Source organism: Podarcis muralis, chromosome 2, assembly GCF_964188315.1.
Source record: "Podarcis muralis chromosome 2, rPodMur119.hap1.1, whole genome shotgun sequence".
Classification (NCBI taxonomy): Eukaryota; Metazoa; Chordata; class Lepidosauria; order Squamata; family Lacertidae; genus Podarcis; species Podarcis muralis.
The window spans coordinates 32,737,350-32,753,594 of record NC_135656.1 but is presented as its reverse complement, the minus strand read 5'-3'; the positions used below and the strand labels follow the sequence as shown (position 1 = coordinate 32,753,594).

The window sequence follows — 16,245 nt, the reverse complement described above, 5'->3', positions numbered from 1 at the left end:
GCCAGTCACCAATTCTCAGCCTAACCTGCCTCACATGACCATTCCAAAGTTACAGAAGGAGATATGAAAGTTCCTATAGCCCAAGTGATGCTGCTTTGTGCTATGAAGGGTCAAGTTTCCCCCCTGATTCTTACACGTGCAAATGTTTAAACCAATCTTAAGATGACCTGATGGTAGCATATTTTAGATGCATAAGTTCTGCTTGCCATCTGTAGAAGAGGAGAGGTGGGAAGGAAAGAGGCAGAACCTCTATGAATAGTTTTCATGCTGGGTGTGTGTATATTAGTGTATTATTGGCTTGAAGGTTCTGCTGCACTTCTTCCTTCAACATTTTCCTTCCTTCTTTCATATAATTTAAACATCATCTCTGTTTCCTGCAACCTATTATTATTTATCATTCAAAGAAGAGGAAATCTGCATTTGACTGGGAAACTTGTGGCGAATTCAGGCTGGATAATTGGGGGGGGGGGGGAGGAAAAGAAGAGGAAGGACTGTCATCCCCACTTTGCAATTATGTGTACAAAGGCATTGACTGGATCGAATCCCACAAGCAGTTGGATGGATGCTTCTTGTCCTATGGCATTGTAGAAGAAGAAAGTACCTTAAGGTTTAATCACTTCATCTTTAGGGCTGGCAAATGCATGGATATCAATGGGTCTTTTCCTACTCTTGGTTGGCATGCTCACACTACTGTAACAGCACCTTCTCTGATCAATGTACCGGTAAGTTTGAGAGGGGGGGGGGGAAGGACTGCAGGGATGATTCCAGGAAGCAGGATTAAACTGCTCTGATAAGGACAGGTGTGGGGAATCTCAGGCCCCCCATGACTCTCTGTCTGGCCCTCAGGACTCTATCCAGGCCATGCCCATCACTGACCCTGCTCTGCACTCTTCTGTACTGGTTTTACCTTGAATTGGTCATTGACCTCTGCTAATACAGGCTTCCTCAAACTTGGCCCTCTAGATGTTTTTGGCCTACAACTCCCATGATCCCTAACTAGCAGGACCAGTGGACAGGGATGATGGGAATTGTAGTCTCAAAACATCTGGAGGGCCAAGTTTGAGGAAGTCTGTGCTAATACCTCCTGCTTACATAGAGGGAGTATGGAGAGTTGTGTGTGTTTGGCCACACCCACTGCTGGAAGGCTGCCCACAAGGGAATGTGGGCCTTGCACTGAAAAAGATTCCCCATTTGTGGATTAGGATTAGACCCAGACCAGTGTAACTGGTAACAAAAAGCAGTATTGTGGAGTGTTCCTGTGCATGGCTGGATGCTTGACTGGTGTTTTCCAGTCTTTTCCATTCTATTATCCCTTCCTGTTGTTCCTCCTTCAGGTCCAGGCTAGGCTTCTTATTAGGAGCAGCTTAATCATGGCATCTTTCAAATAGGTCGATGGAAGGAACAGTGCCAAGGAGGAATTTATATCCTGTCTCTTAGCCCTGCCCTCTCCCTGTTTGCTGTAATAAGATGGGCAAGCGACCAGCATACAGGTAGTCGGCCAAACTTGTCCAAATCAATTGAGCCTTAAAGCTGAAAATCATCCAGCAATACCAGGCTGGACTCCTTCCCTAATGAAACTGGTTTAAACATGACATCAAAGTTGCTTAATCCTCACAACGTTTTGCAAACACATCTCAGTGTCATGGGCCAGGCGTCAGCTTCACCTGCTGAGCAGCAGCCTGAAGGAGCAAAAGGCAAAGTGACTTCACCTGCTGCTGATCAGCCCTTTTGCTCCTGATTAGAACCAGTTGGCTTCAGCTTTCTTAAGCAGGGTTTCCAGCCTCAGTTGCTGGAAACAATATTTGTTGTTCCTGGTCAGACTTTGCTGTTTCTCGCTTCTTGTGACCTTGGACCCTCGGCTTTCTTGACCCCCGGATCGTCTGACTACGTGAATGGAGAAATTCCTGACCTTAGGACCAGACTGAATCTTGTATATAGACTCTGCCTCCAGGCAAGTACCCTCCTGGAACTCAGCTGGTTGGCTGGCTGCTCCCTCCACTGAGCTCCTCCATGGATGGCAGTACAGGACTCTGACACACAGTCTGCCCCCAAGGGCTAGGCCGCATCCCTTTCTGTGCCAGATTGTTCCAAGTCCCTGCTGCCCTCACAGAAAACCCTCTGCTGGATTACATTTAGAAGATGTAACATAGGGGGTAGGGGGAGAACTTCTTCACCTCCACCACAGAATAGGCTTGATAATATGTAGTAAACTTTTCAGTCTGATTCAGCAAAAGCCTTCCTCCACCTGCGCTTAAGCCATCTTCCTTTTTGCATCATGGCATGGACCAGGAAGCGTGTTCAATTTAATAATAGCTCTCGTGGGTATTTGGTGTCAAACCCATGTAACAAATGGTGGCAGAATCTTGTGGAACAGCTTCAGGGAAGGGTGATTTGCGGCAGAGAAGAGTGTGTGCATGCGTGTGCATCTGTTCCTTTCCTCACCTGCACAATAATTCTTCCCCCTATTGCTTTCTCTACCTGCTTGGGGAAGCACCCAATCGCTCTACTTCTCTGCCACAAATCACTCCCTCTAAAAACTGCCTTGGGTCAGAGACCGAGGAGCCATTTTCCATTCCCATCACACAAGGAGACCAACCTGCAAGAAGGCACCAGCAGGCGGAATGGATTGTTTTCGAAGACCCATTTGGGTCATCCCAATTATTAACATTGTAAATGTTTCCAATTTTGTTATGTTTTTTCATTTCTGCCAGTTATTTACACAGATTCCTTTTTTACTTTGTGTAGTTAGAATAGGGGTGATGGTGAGAGTACCCTTAATTTTAGCTGGGGTGAGCTTTCGGAGTGCATCTCATCGACTGCTCAGGTTTACAGCTCTGACCTGTGGGCCGGGTGTAAGGTTGGTGATAGCACCTTTTAGCTTGGAAATGCTTTCTTCTGTACTGTGGTTTTGCTGTCTTATATTGTTTCCATTGCTGACTGATGTATGGTACTTAATTGTAGTTTGGGGCTACATTTTGCTTTAATATGCTATTTTTCTGCTTTGGAGACTTCTGGGTCAAAAAGTGGCATGTAGGGAAGACGATAATAAGGTTAGTAGGGATGGCAGTTTTGTGAATGTGTTCACATATACCCAACACTCCCAATTTTTCTAGAAAAGTTAGTTTTTGGCTCAGCTCTCATTTTGTTTTTAATACAACCTGCCAATGCTGCATGCTATGCCATGGAATACAATTTGTTATAAGAGGTTTAACAAAAAGAGTAACTAATAGTGACAAGGCTGCTCTCGGGTATGAGTGCCAGAGAGTTCAGTAGGACTTATTTTCAGGATGTGTGCTTAGGATTGCTGCCTGAGAGACTCTTTGGGCTTGAGGGTGAGGCCCTTCAAGACTGGTGTGCTCTCATACGCAGACGGCTATTTAAATTCTGCTTTGATGTTGATATTTATTAGCCTAGAATCTTTCTTTTTACTCCCAAGGAAATATTTACACATTTATGAGAATAGGAATTCCAGCTGCCAGCTTGAGGTCACAGCTTGGAAGATTCATCCCAAATATAGCAATGTGGGAGAAGACAGTGTAGGCAGCAGAGAGAAAGAGGTAGAGCCATCTTGGAGATGTAGTTCCTTTCGTCTGACATTGTTTGGATAGCATCCATCTGTGGGGGCCAGCGACTTCCACAACTCTGCTGTGATGAGCTGCAAAGCCTTTAATAAAATAAAATACTACAGCACAAACTGTGGGGAGATCCCAGATAAACAGCAGAATAAATGTGTCAGAGAAGAGCTGCGAGTGAGCATGTGAAATCTCCAGTGTAGGAGCCAAAGAGTTTAGAATTAACCTGTTTAGGGCCTCTGTGCACACTTGTGGGGTGTGTTTGTGTGTGTAGGGGGCACATTTAAAAGCATATTTGATTCCAGTTTGCTATGCACACTTTCCTTCAAGGCAGCACTTACATTAAAATGATACCACATTCTTGTACACCTAGAAGTTCAGTACTTGGAACTTTAGGAAATGTTTGGTAGTTTCTCTTCCCCCTTCCACACCCCAGCTATGGATTTGTTTCTTCCTCCCACCCCTTGCAGGGCAGGGGGAACCCCTCTATTCATGAACTGTTAAGAAAAAGAATTGGTATAATCAAAATTCGGAATAGTTCGTTCACAACCAAAGCTTTTCTACAATTTAGGTTTTTTTAAGGGAAGGAAGCAGGGAAGGAAGCGTGGAGGAGAACAGGCAGTATATTAAGAGGAAAGAAAAAGGGAAAATCAGTCAGTACAGGTGATGAGAAAATGAGTCAACATGCCGAAAATGGGAAGGAAAGATTGTAGAAACCAAGACATTTTATGGGTCTCATAGCATTGCCCTGATAGGTTTTGATAATGAAATAAGAATCAAGTTTCAAGATAAGTTGCTGTTTTATTTTTAATGCAAGAAATAAATTGATATTTTAAAAAATATGCAAGAAAGCCATCCATTCAGCCAAGTAAATGTGATAGAGCCAGTGTCTCGGTTGTGTTGAAGAAGTATTTTGTAGTGCTGCGGTATGGCACAATCCTAGTGTAGGCTAGTCCATCACGGCCTCATCACATTCATGTACACATGCTTGCCATCGGGTGTGGAGCTGCCACCACATACCATTCTTGGGCAGCTGCCAGGGTTCTGGCAGGGCTCACTACAGAGAGCCAATGTCAGACTAGGACCTAGGAGACCCGGGTTCAAATCCCACTCAGCCATGAAGCTTATTGGGTGAACTTGGGCCAGCCACAGCTTCTCAGCCTAACCTACCTCACAGGATTGTTGTGGGATTAAAATGAGGATGCAGCAAACTATGTCTGCTACCTTGAGCTCCTTAGAGAAAGAGGTAAGATATAGATGCAATCAATCAATAGTAAAAATTAGATATCCTGAGAGCTATTTTTAAAAACATTACCTATTTGCAACAGTCACCTATTCCCTAGAAGTAGAGTTCTTGTCCGGAGAATTTTGGAAAAAAGTGAACCACTAGAGGTTGTCAATATGGCCAGGATAAGACTTCCAGGGACCCCCACCAGACCACCACTGTAGGGCAGAGCACCCATCAGAGGCCCTTTTTTGCCAAGGATCCTCTAAAGCTTTGCTTGGCATGCACATGTCACAGTATTGGACAACTCATTTTCCCGCCCTAGTCCCTTTGTGCTCCAACTTGCCAGCATTTGTTTGCCATAGCAATGGTTTATAACTGTAGAGGCTCGGCAACATAAGGAGCTGACAGCTATTGTGGAAATGACACCTGGAGAAATCAGAAAATGCCAGACCAACTGCAGGGAAGACATTGAAACATGAATGCTTTTTTCAGCAGCTCGAGAAATTATAAAATGTGATTACCACAGGATTGCCATCAAATTTAGGCTCAAAACAAGATGCATGCTGCAAAACTGCTGCATTGGCATAGTCACAATATGACCTCTTGTAAAGAACTCTGCAACTGTCCTTATTGTGGTACCTTGGATTGTATTCCTGTGGCAAGGTGTGCAATCATCTGCTTCTACTTCCGAGCATGAATCTGGCACAGGGTATGGAACTGCATAGTAATGGAATAGAGGAGAGAGAGACAAAAAGAGCTTGATGAATGTGCTATGCCTTGTGCAAACATTTCATGACAGTGAAAAACCTAATATTATACAGACATTGCCATAGTGGATCAGTCCAGTGGTCCATCTTGCCAAAGCCTTTGGGATCATGCAATTGTGCAAACTTACAGAGAATTTAGCAGTTGTGGCAGAATGTCAAGTTCTGGGTCCCAGTGGCCTCTCAGCCTAAGGCTCTTCAGGCTCATATATTTCTGCAGCTGAGAGTTGTCCAGCAGCTTCTGCTTTACTCTGCTTTCAGTACCTAGTTCTTCTCTCACCACTTTTCCTGGGCATCAGACTTCTCAAAAAAAACCACCTTCTACCACAAGACTTGCCTCATCGTTGATACCATGCCATTGAATAACTTCAGCATTCTGTTCTACAACTGCTGACAAAAATACTCTTAAGCAAGGAAATGCATGATTGTATACACAGTCGCATGCTAGGGATTTGTGTTCACAGATGCTCCATGTTGCAGGCCATGGTTTTGTATGCAAAATGCTGCAAGAGGAATTGCAGTCAGCTTTGCTACTTACTGTGCCACCTATAAATAATCATGGTTTAGAGTGCTGTGATATATCGCAAACTAAGTTAGCATATATAGTAGGAACAAAATGTATATCAGACTCTATAATCCTTGCAGCCATCAGGGTTCATGTTAGTGTGTGTGGATAGATAGATTCAGTTTTCCCACAGCCTACTGGCCAAAGACAAGAGAACAGGAGGTAAAGAATGTGCATTTTACACAACTGGATTGCATACATCCATGAGTGTGATCAGTAGGTGCATGATCTGTGACACCCCCCCCCCCCGCCTTTAGACATTTTGTTGTGTAAGTCTGGTGACAAAGAGGCTCCTTGGTAATAGGAATATTTTTGACCCACAAATCCTTAGCAAGCATATTTTCATCTGGCCTTTTCCATCGTTGCTTCATCGTTGTCTATTGATAAGCTTCTTTTGTAAGGTGGTCCACTGTTGCGTGGCAAGTTCCCTCCCCCATATGAAATAAAGACACAGGACACGTTATTTAAGGTTAATGGGCGTAAATGGCCACAACTTTATTGATTACAGAATTGAAGGTATTGGCCTTAGGCATTGGCTCCTATCACTACCCGGCATGGTGACCGGGAAGGGTTGAACACAAACCGTGGGTGTCCTGTTGAAGTACGCCAACTAGGACCCCACAGGTGTCACCGCTCGTGGGCGTGCCGGCGGCCCTCACCTTACTAGGTCTCGGACAAGGCAACGCCCCCGGAGTCCTCTACCGGACTACCCTTTTCCTCGGGGGAAGGTGATGGCGTTTCCTTCCCCCCCATCCATTTGCATAACAATAGACCCCTGCCAATGCCTAACCGCCAAAACCGCGAAAGTTGTGACGATTTGCTACGAGGTAGGCGAAAAAACCAAAAGGCTGAAAAGTCGCCAAATTGGAAAAATTCCTACCAGGCCCCTTGCGGCGACCAACCAAAGTCCATAGCAACGTCAAGACTGCCTAACCTAAGGGTGGGTGGGCTGGGAAAACTTCTCTGCTGCCGAGGAGTGAAGAGGGAGATCCCGGGGCGTGCCTGGCCTTAAATAGCACAGGCCACGCCTCCCCGGCCCGCCGATTGGCGGACAGGGGGGAAGGCGGTGAGGCACGCCCCCGGGGATTCCCTAGCTCTCGCGGGGGCTAAGTTCCAGCCCCCGCGCCTGTGGGAGGGGCCAGCCCGCAACCCCCTCTCCTCCCAAGGCTCGGAAATGGCTTTGTCCACAGAGAAGCTCGTTATGTTCTATATGTAGTTGTTGTCATCTTGAGCAATAGCCTTTGTTATGCCAGAGATCCATAGTGCGAAGAACACTTAGAATTTTTTCTGTGGTTTAGAATCCCTAATAAGATTTCAAAAGAAAGCTGCAGAAAACTAATGGAGGAAGGCCAGCAGCTGGGCTGTGCCAAGAGCCACAGAGTTTTGCTGTGCTTGTTGTGCCTTCAGTCTGCGTGGAGGCCAAAAAAGGGAAGGAGCTTGAGATAGAAAAAAGAAGGATCCAGGGAGCAGGAATGGCTCCAGAAAGGACTGCAGATCAGTAGGGCATCTGCTTTGTACGCTGAAGGTCACGAGTTCAGTTCCTGGCATCTGGTGATAGGTCTGGGAAAGACTTCCTGTCAGAAAACCCGGAGACTAGCTGCCAATCAGTGTAGACGCTGCTGAGATGAACCATTGGTCTGATTTGGCATAAGGAAGCACCCTACTTTTAAGAACACTAATGCCAAAGGGAGGATGAGAAAGCAGTATATCATCATCATTTTATTTATATGCTGCCTTTCCATAATTAAAAGCATGCTCAAGGCGGCTCACAACATAAAAAGATTTACATAATTACAAACATGACAAAAGTAGTCATAAATAAATAACTCACCATAAAGTACACAGCCAAGGTGAAGTTTCCTCATAAAAATGGTTTCCTCATAGAAACAACAACCAAAAGCCCATAAACAATACCCCAGCCCAAAATTCTGTTCAGCAGCTTCAGCTTTTGTAGCTGGAGTTGACCAATTGAAGTTAAGCTCCATGAAATATACCTCAAGCTGTCGACAGTTTCTACATCTGTAGAAACTTACTCTGGTTTGATTCCACCAAGGAATTGGATAGTAAAAAGTGAAGATATCAAGCTACGTATTTAATGGTGTGTTTGCCAGAGCTGTTGCAAAGGAAACATGGTTTCCTTGCCTCTTCTTCTTAGCATTGATGTCCTACATATATTGACTGCAGTGGCAAAGCACAATTGACCCTTGAGCTCTCACCGCCTTTCATTCAGTGCACTCTAAAGTAATTAGCTCGCTCAGAACAGCTCCAAGACACGAGTAAATTCCAGCCCAATTTCATGCATGTTTTACTTGGAAATAAATGGTGCTGAGATAAAGGGCCCTTACCCCCAAGTAAGGGTTGCAGTCTTCTATATCCAAACATATATCCTACAAGGCTATATGTGTTATATAAGGTCATGAAGATTACATATTTGTATAAAAAGGTAAAGGTAAGGGACCCCTGACAGTTAAGTCTAGTCGCAGATGACTGGGGGGTTGCAGCGCTCATCTCACTTTACAGGCCGAGGGAACTGGCGTTTGTCCTCAGACAGGTCATGTGGCCAGCATGACTAAGCCACTTCTGGCGCAACAGAACACCAAAACCAGAGCAGTGCATGGAAATGCTATTTACCTTCCTGCTGGAGTGGTACCTATTTATCTACTTGCACTTTTTGGCGTGCTTTCGAATTGCTAGGTTGGCAGGAGCAGGGACCGAGCAACGGGAGCTCACCCCGTCGCGGGGATTTGAACCGCTGACCTTCTGATCGGCAAGCCCAAGAGGCTCAGTGGTATAGCCATTATGGTCAAGCAGTGCCTCTGGCCACACTGCAGCAGGGGGGTGGGAAAGTGAATTCCTCAAATATGCCTGATGTGGACATTTTTCAATATGCTGCACTATTTTTCCTGTGACCAGAACCAGGTTTAAACAGAGCCTTCAGCAGCGTTTTCTTTCACTTAAGGGTTGGAGAGCTTGGTGCTCGAATAGAATCTATATTGACTTCAGTGACTGTCTTAACCTCAGGAGTCCTGAAGTCATTGGAAATGCCCACTAGAGGGACACAGAGAAATTCCTTTCCGTCTAGACCTGAAACCTCCCTTTGTGCGATCTGCTGCTGCAGTTCGATTTACCCTGTCAGATAAATTGTCAGCTTCTTGAAATCTGACCCAGCCCAACTTGGTCCCTGGCAACAGTTCTCAAATTTAAAAGTCGGAAGGGCTTTTGGAAAGAGGAAAATGGAGTGGGGTGGTGGCGGACAGCAAAGTGATTTGTTTCTATACCACATCTCCACAGACTCAGCGATAACATGGCTGAGGCTCTACGGTTTGGATGGAATCACACATTAAAATCATTTCCAGACAGCGTGCCTGGGACTAACTATGGCATGGCGAGCATACTACAGGATTCTAGTTTTATGATACGGTTTAGTTTTGTTATGTACGTATGCTACTATAATACTAAATAAGACTTTTTAAATTTTTATTTAGCAAATCTGTAGCAAAAGCCATCAAACATAAAAACAGAATAAAGTGCATGGACACAAATTCTGGAGGGGGGGAAATCAGCAAACTCTAAAAATCAATGAAACCCTCTTTATAACTTCTAAAAACAATAAAGCAATTTCTTCAGGTATACAATGTTATAAAACATGTCAGATGTGCAACATACCATTGATGCAATAATAGTGCATTTCTGGTCGATTCACATTGTACTATGCAAACATCATTCCCCTTCATTAGTTCTTCTGCAATGCTTTCCCAATATTATTGCATTACTGCCACCTTGAGGGGCACATTTGCGCTATACAGTGGTGCCTCTGTTTAAGAACAGTCCTGTTTACGAACTCCGCAAAAACGGAAGTAATGTCTTGGTTTGAGAACTTTACCTCTGTCTAAGAACGGAATCTGAATGGTGGAAGGGCACCGGCAGCTGGAGGCCTCATTAGGGAAAGCGCACCTCGGTTTAAGAACGGTTTCGGTTTAAGAATGGATGAAGTTTGTAAACCAAGGTATTACTGTAGTGCAACAAAAGTGGGACAGCTATTGCCCCCCTCCCAAAAAATGGTGCGAAAGTGGCAGGGTTGGAGCAGGAAGCCACGGGACACACACTGACTGGAAACGAAGCACATCTGCCACCCCAAATTTTGTAAGTGCAAACAGTGTAACACATATAATGGCCCCAATACCATCATGAGCACACATCAATCATGAATGCATAATTAAAAGGACATCTGGAAATGACTTATTCATGGAGAATAAATAGTCTGCTTTATCTGGTTTTATAGAATTCTTCTATTTTAATCTTAACTCTTAGTCAGAATTGGTTTATAGAGCAGCCAGCTTTTTAATACCTACATTCAGGGCATATCATAATTAGGAAAGCATTTTAACACCACTTAACCTGATGCAGAGAAGTGGAGAGCTGTTTGACAGTTCAGTGGACTCTCTCGGAAGGTGGTAAACTCTCCTTCATTGTAGGGTGGATGGTCTTTAAGGAGTTTGCTTTTAAGCAGAGGTTGGATGGTCATCTGCCAAAGGCTAGACCAGGCCAGGCTGGACTCTGGGACCCAGAGACTCTTGGCAGCAGGCAGTGCGGAACGGGGATTCCGGCATGGAGGGGCTGGTTTGCGCCCTTAAAATTGTGTCCCTGGGCTACGCCCCCCCCCCCGCTATACCCCTGAACTGTTTCAAAGTATTACTGTGCAGTGGCGTAGCGTGGGGGGTGCAGGGGGGGCCGGCCGCACCGGGCGCAACATCTGGGGTTAGGGCAAATCCACAGGTTAGGGGGTGCAAATCCACGGGTTAGGGGGCACAAATTACTTGCCTTGCCCCGGGTGCTGACAACCCACGCTACGCCACTGTTACTGTGGGAAGGTGAAAGTATGATAATCATACACACACACACACACACACACACACACACTGTTTTTCTCTCTGTGCACATTGTATCCACCATACTCGTGGTGAGTGGTCTTATACCTGATGAAGACATAGATGTAATTTGCATCACCATAACATTCTGTATGCAATTTGCACACTTTCCCCTGCACAGAAGTGTTTCCTGGGTCCTCAGTTTGTTACGTTTGAAGGGTCCCTGAGGGTCTTTCCACAAGTGAGGCTTAAATCAGTTCTTGCATTTCCTGTGTCTGCAAATCAGTTGCTACCAGAGTACACATTCAGTTTTAAAATGGTTCCTTTCCACTTTGTCCCTCTTATTAATAGCATTCATAAATCATTCATTCCCGTCTATGGCATTCTTAGTGTCGCTTAGGAAATTGCCCTAAACTTTGCATGGACTTGGTTCCTAGCACATATCCTTTCAGCTTTTATCTACAGTACTGACGGCATGATTAGGGAGGAATAAAATGGACAGATTCTCTTAAAATAGCAGAGACAAAATCAGGTTGCTCAGAAGTCCAAGAACAAGAGCTATTGTGCACAACCAGCTTTCTCTCCTTCCCTGTAGCCCTGGGATCCGTGCTGTTGCTTGCACATACCTGTTGTTGTTCTTCATAATGTTTTTATCCTACTCTTCCTCCAAGAGCTGAAGGTGGCATTCATTTTTCCCCATTTTAGACAGACAAGAACCATGTGATGTACGTAAGACTAAGAGGCAATGACAAGCTCCCAGTCCCCCGGGGAATTTCATGCCAAGCTGAGCAGAGCTTAATCCAGTTCCAAGTCTATCACTCCATCAACGAAATCAGGGGTGGGCAGAATTCATACTTCTTGGTTCTACTTGATTTTTATATTATACACAGGAGCATATTGCCTAATGTGGTAGATCTGCAGTAGTAGCCTCCTAGCAGCATCACTGCCCTTACCAGGAGGGGCAAGACAACAGTGAGATCAGGGCTGTGCAATTCACCTGTGAAGCCAGTCCAGTACTCTTGCAGCTCTGCTCTCACCATCCCCTTCTGCTCCTGACAAGTGTCAGTGCTGCTGCTGGGAGGCATCTCCCATCTAAGCAACCTGCTTCAGCTAGAACCCCAAGATCTACCAACCAGGTGCAAAAGACACATCATTAGAATAAAAGAACTGGCCAGTGGAGGCTGCTCCATTTGAGCAAATGCCCCACCGACTTCCACAACTTGGTTTTTAATTTTCATTCAGAAGATTTTGCCTTTAGCAGCAAAAATCTAGCCTTCCTCCCCCTCCACTAACAGTTTTGTTCTGTTGCTAAATTATTATAGGGATTCCTTTGAATGAGCTGTTCTGGGGTGTCCCCCCCCCCAAATGCATGAATTTTATTAAACATATTCATGTTTATCATAGGAGCCAAAACCTGGTCCTGAAACTCTCTTTAATCCCAATAGAGGACTTGCTATTTAAAAATTTGTCATCTCTTTGGTTGAGAACATATTGTTTCACAAAGATAAGCACAGCCATTTGCTAAGGATGTGCTGTGTACAAATGAAGACAGTACATTGAATTTACATTGAGTTCATTTCTGGCCAAACACAGATGAGAGGGAGGGGGAACTGGTAAGTAAAAGCAGGTCAACATTGTGAGAACTTCTAGATGGGACTGTTGCAATACACCGTATGTGGGGCTGCCCTTGAATATATGGCTGAAAGTTAACATTATCCTATTTTCTTGCATTTACTTGGGAGTAGGCACCTTCTTAATAGAATCTAAGAAACTTTACACTGAGTAAACTTGGTCAGGCTGCACAGCTGTAGCAATGGAAGATCTATCCATGTTAACTGGGGCGTAGGGATAAAATCCTTAAGGAGATTGAACCATTTTCATTAGGCTTGCTGCAACTCCAAGTGTCTGAGTGGCTGGGTAACGAAAGAACAAGTCTGCAGGTCTTTAAGTTTGTGGCATGCTCTCCCCAGGGAGGTTTGCCTGGTGCCTTCAATATATACCTTTAGACACCAGACAGAATTATTCCTCTTCAATCAGGCCTTCGGCTATCTAACATCCTATATAATTTTAAATGTGTTTGGGGGGAGGTTATTGGTTTGTTTTGTTCCTGTTTTTATTATGTATTATGTGCTTTTATCTCAAACCCGCCAAGTGTCCCTATTTTCCAGGGACAGTCCCAGATTTACAGAAGCCATCCTGGTTTCTAATTTGATCCTGGAATATCCCACTTTTCCTTAGTACACCCCTATTTTCATCACAGAAATGTTCGAGGGTATGGTAGGATGTCCCTATTTACATTGGATAAATGTTGGAGCATATGGTTATGCAACCCCCAAGGAGATAAGTAACTATACAAACTTTAGAAGACATCTGAAGGCAGCCCTGTATAGGGAAGTTTTTTTAATGTTTAATGTTTTATTATTATTTATGTGTTGGAAGCTGCCCAGAGTGGCTGGGGCAACCCAGTCAAATGGGTGGGGTATTAAAAGTAGTAGTAGTAGTAATAAATAGTAATAAATAGAATAGGACGTCTCTATTTTCACTGGAGAAATATTAAAGGGTATGTTATCTTGTATTTTTATTCTGTGTGCATAAATCCATGAGATCTATGGATGATGGGCAATATACAAATTTAATTAATAATAATAGAGGGGTCACACAAAGTATATGGGAGAAGAGAGGAGAGAAAATAAGTTTCCTTCATGCACCAAAAAGAAAGAGACAAGTGTGTACACGAAACACAGCTGCGCCAGGGTCTTGGGGAGGAAAGGAGAAAAGTAAGTTACCAGGCGTGGGTTGATGAGAGAAGAGAAGATCCTACTGGACTTTCTCAACTGAACTCTGGTGTATCCCCTTCATTGCCTGAGCAGAGAAAGGACAGCTGCCATTCACCGTCCTGGAGAAAAACGAAGAGGCCCTCATCCTGACTGCAGCCAGTCAGGCAGCTGCATTATCACCCCACTGCATACACCTTGACTTTTGAATTTCTTGGTTCTGCCAGCACAGCAGCAGCAGCTGTTTGCCCACCCAGTGCATTTGGTTGTGGTCCTGGAGCGGGGAGGTTGCTAGTGGGCTTCTCAGACCCTCTGGGCTATGGGCCAGTGCCCCACTTAGGGCCCACCTAGGGGATGGGTCTGACCTTGGCAATTTCACCACCACATTTGTAGGGAATGGCAGCCTAGGAGAGGTGCTCTCTCTGCAGCATCCACTGAACTGTGAAATTCCCTCCCCACACGTAAAGACTGGTGTTTCCCCTTCGCAGTAACACCTAGCATGGTATTTACAGTCTTTATTACATGTTTACAAGAAACAGCTTCAGTTCAGAATTACACATCCAAACCCGTTGAGTCAGATTCAGGGAGTGGCTTCCTACGATTCCTGAGCGACGTCTTTGATTCTTAGGTTCATTTCCCTCCTTGTCTGTGCTGATTTGAAAGCCCCCTCCCTTCCTGAGTCTGAGCTTCCTTCCCGAGCCTCTACCAGCGGTTTTCAACCTGTGGGTCCCCAGATGTTGTTGGACTACAGCTTCCATCATCCCTGAGCTCTGGCCTTGCTAGCTAGGGGTGATGGGGGTTGTAGTTCAACAACATCTGGGGACCCACAGGTTGAGAAAGGCTGCGCGGTTGCAGGGCTCTTCAGCATCCCTGAGCCCCTGCCCTCCCTGGCTACTCTCCGCCATCTCTTCCGCTTCCTCTGTCTCTGGGTGGTTGTGGCGCCTCTTCTGTCCATTGCACCTCCGAATCTTCCCTGACACCACAGAAGGTTGTAGAGCTTTCGCCACATGCTAAAGATGTGCCTCTTGACCTCTGACAGCTAAGATATTTTGTTCTGTAGGACCCACCTGTTTTGCCAAAATTATACTGTTTTGTTCCATTTGGAACTGTTTTACTCGTTTTTATAACACTAATGCTTTTGTTTGTTTTCATAACTGTGTTTTATAAATTGTTGTAGCCTGCCATTGGGCCTTCTAATAAAGGGCAGGTAAGAAATCTAATCAATAAACAAGCCTTGTGTGGATAAGTATTTCATTCTGCGAACTGCCCTGAGATCTTATGAGGACGTATAGAAATCTAATATATAATAGTAATAATAAATAATACAAGTAATAACCAAGTCCCATTTTCTAACAAAACAGGGCCTCTCTGGAACAGTTAGCACTTTTGTGCTGCTTAGCACTATTGTTTGGGTAGCCGTTTGCAGATACTTTGATTCTAGAATGTCTTTGTCTAAAATCCTAAGAAAAAGTCATTGGAAGTTGCAACTGCAGCACCTGTGTATAATAACAATGATGTCGCCACTTGTGCAGAAACCACTGAGATGATGACTATTGTATGATTTCATTGTCTCTTCCCTTTTATTGTAGTAAATATGGCACTATGTCAGTTTGACTTCTGGGAGTAGCAGATGCTGTCAAACTGTGTGCAGAATCATAGCCGGTAGATGAATAGTCAGCTTCTAAGGTAAAAGACTGGGGAAACAAGTCCACTCCCCCCCCCCCCTGGAAATTCTACTCATTTCCCTAATGCCTAATAATGTGGTGTCCCTGGTGCTAATGGATGATTCTTAGCTTGCACTCTGAAACTGCTTGTTTTCCTTGACTGATTTCCTGTGCACCTGGTTTGAAAGAGTCAGCATGCTGGTAATTCTCCTGAACTGTGTCACTCTGGGCATGTTCCACCCTTGTGAAGATATGGGCTGTGACTCCCCACGCTGCAAGATTCTTCAGGTAAAGACTTTTTTTTTTTTTTTCATTTTAAGAAAACTAGGTTATTTCTTGTTTGACATAACATAGCATGTGGGAGGAACTATAGTTCCAGTGACAGAGCACATGCATACAGGGTCCCAGGGCCAGCTCTTGGCACCTGCAGCTAGAAGTATCCCGTTAGAAAGTGCATCATTTTGGGCTTGATGAAAATCAGTAAAAATTAATCATAAGATCAGGAAAGCTTACTTAAAATGCCTGCTGAAATGAAATGACTAAGGTTAGATCCCCACCACCCATTTGAAGCATGTGGCTTCATCTAGAGCAGAGCTTTCCAAACTGTGTGTCAGGACATGTTAGTGTGTCGACTGCAGTGGGTAGGTGTGTCTTCTGAACGCTCCCCACACTCTTCCTGGGGCTGGAAAGGGGTTAGTTTAACCTACGGTTTGCTAGTAAAACTGAATTACTGTGTCACGAAATGATGGTGTGTCACCAACATGAAAAGTTTAGAAAGCTCTGGTCTAGAGAATCTTGGGCACTGTAATT

At 44.7% G+C, this 16,245-nt stretch overlaps 1 protein-coding gene across 15 annotated transcripts in view; it reads left to right on the top strand.

Moving 5' to 3' along the window:
- CACNA1G (calcium voltage-gated channel subunit alpha1 G) overlaps nt 1-16,245 on the top strand; it is a 323,096-nt gene that overhangs the window by 140,718 nt on the left and 166,133 nt on the right. For all 15 annotated transcript variants that reach the window (XM_028716551.2, XM_028716569.2, XM_028716593.2 and 12 more), the window contains exon 2: nt 15,612-15,723. In XM_028716551.2, coding sequence (XP_028572384.2) covers nt 15,612-15,723 — 112 coding nt within the window. The remainder of the gene's footprint in view (nt 1-15,611; nt 15,724-16,245) is intronic.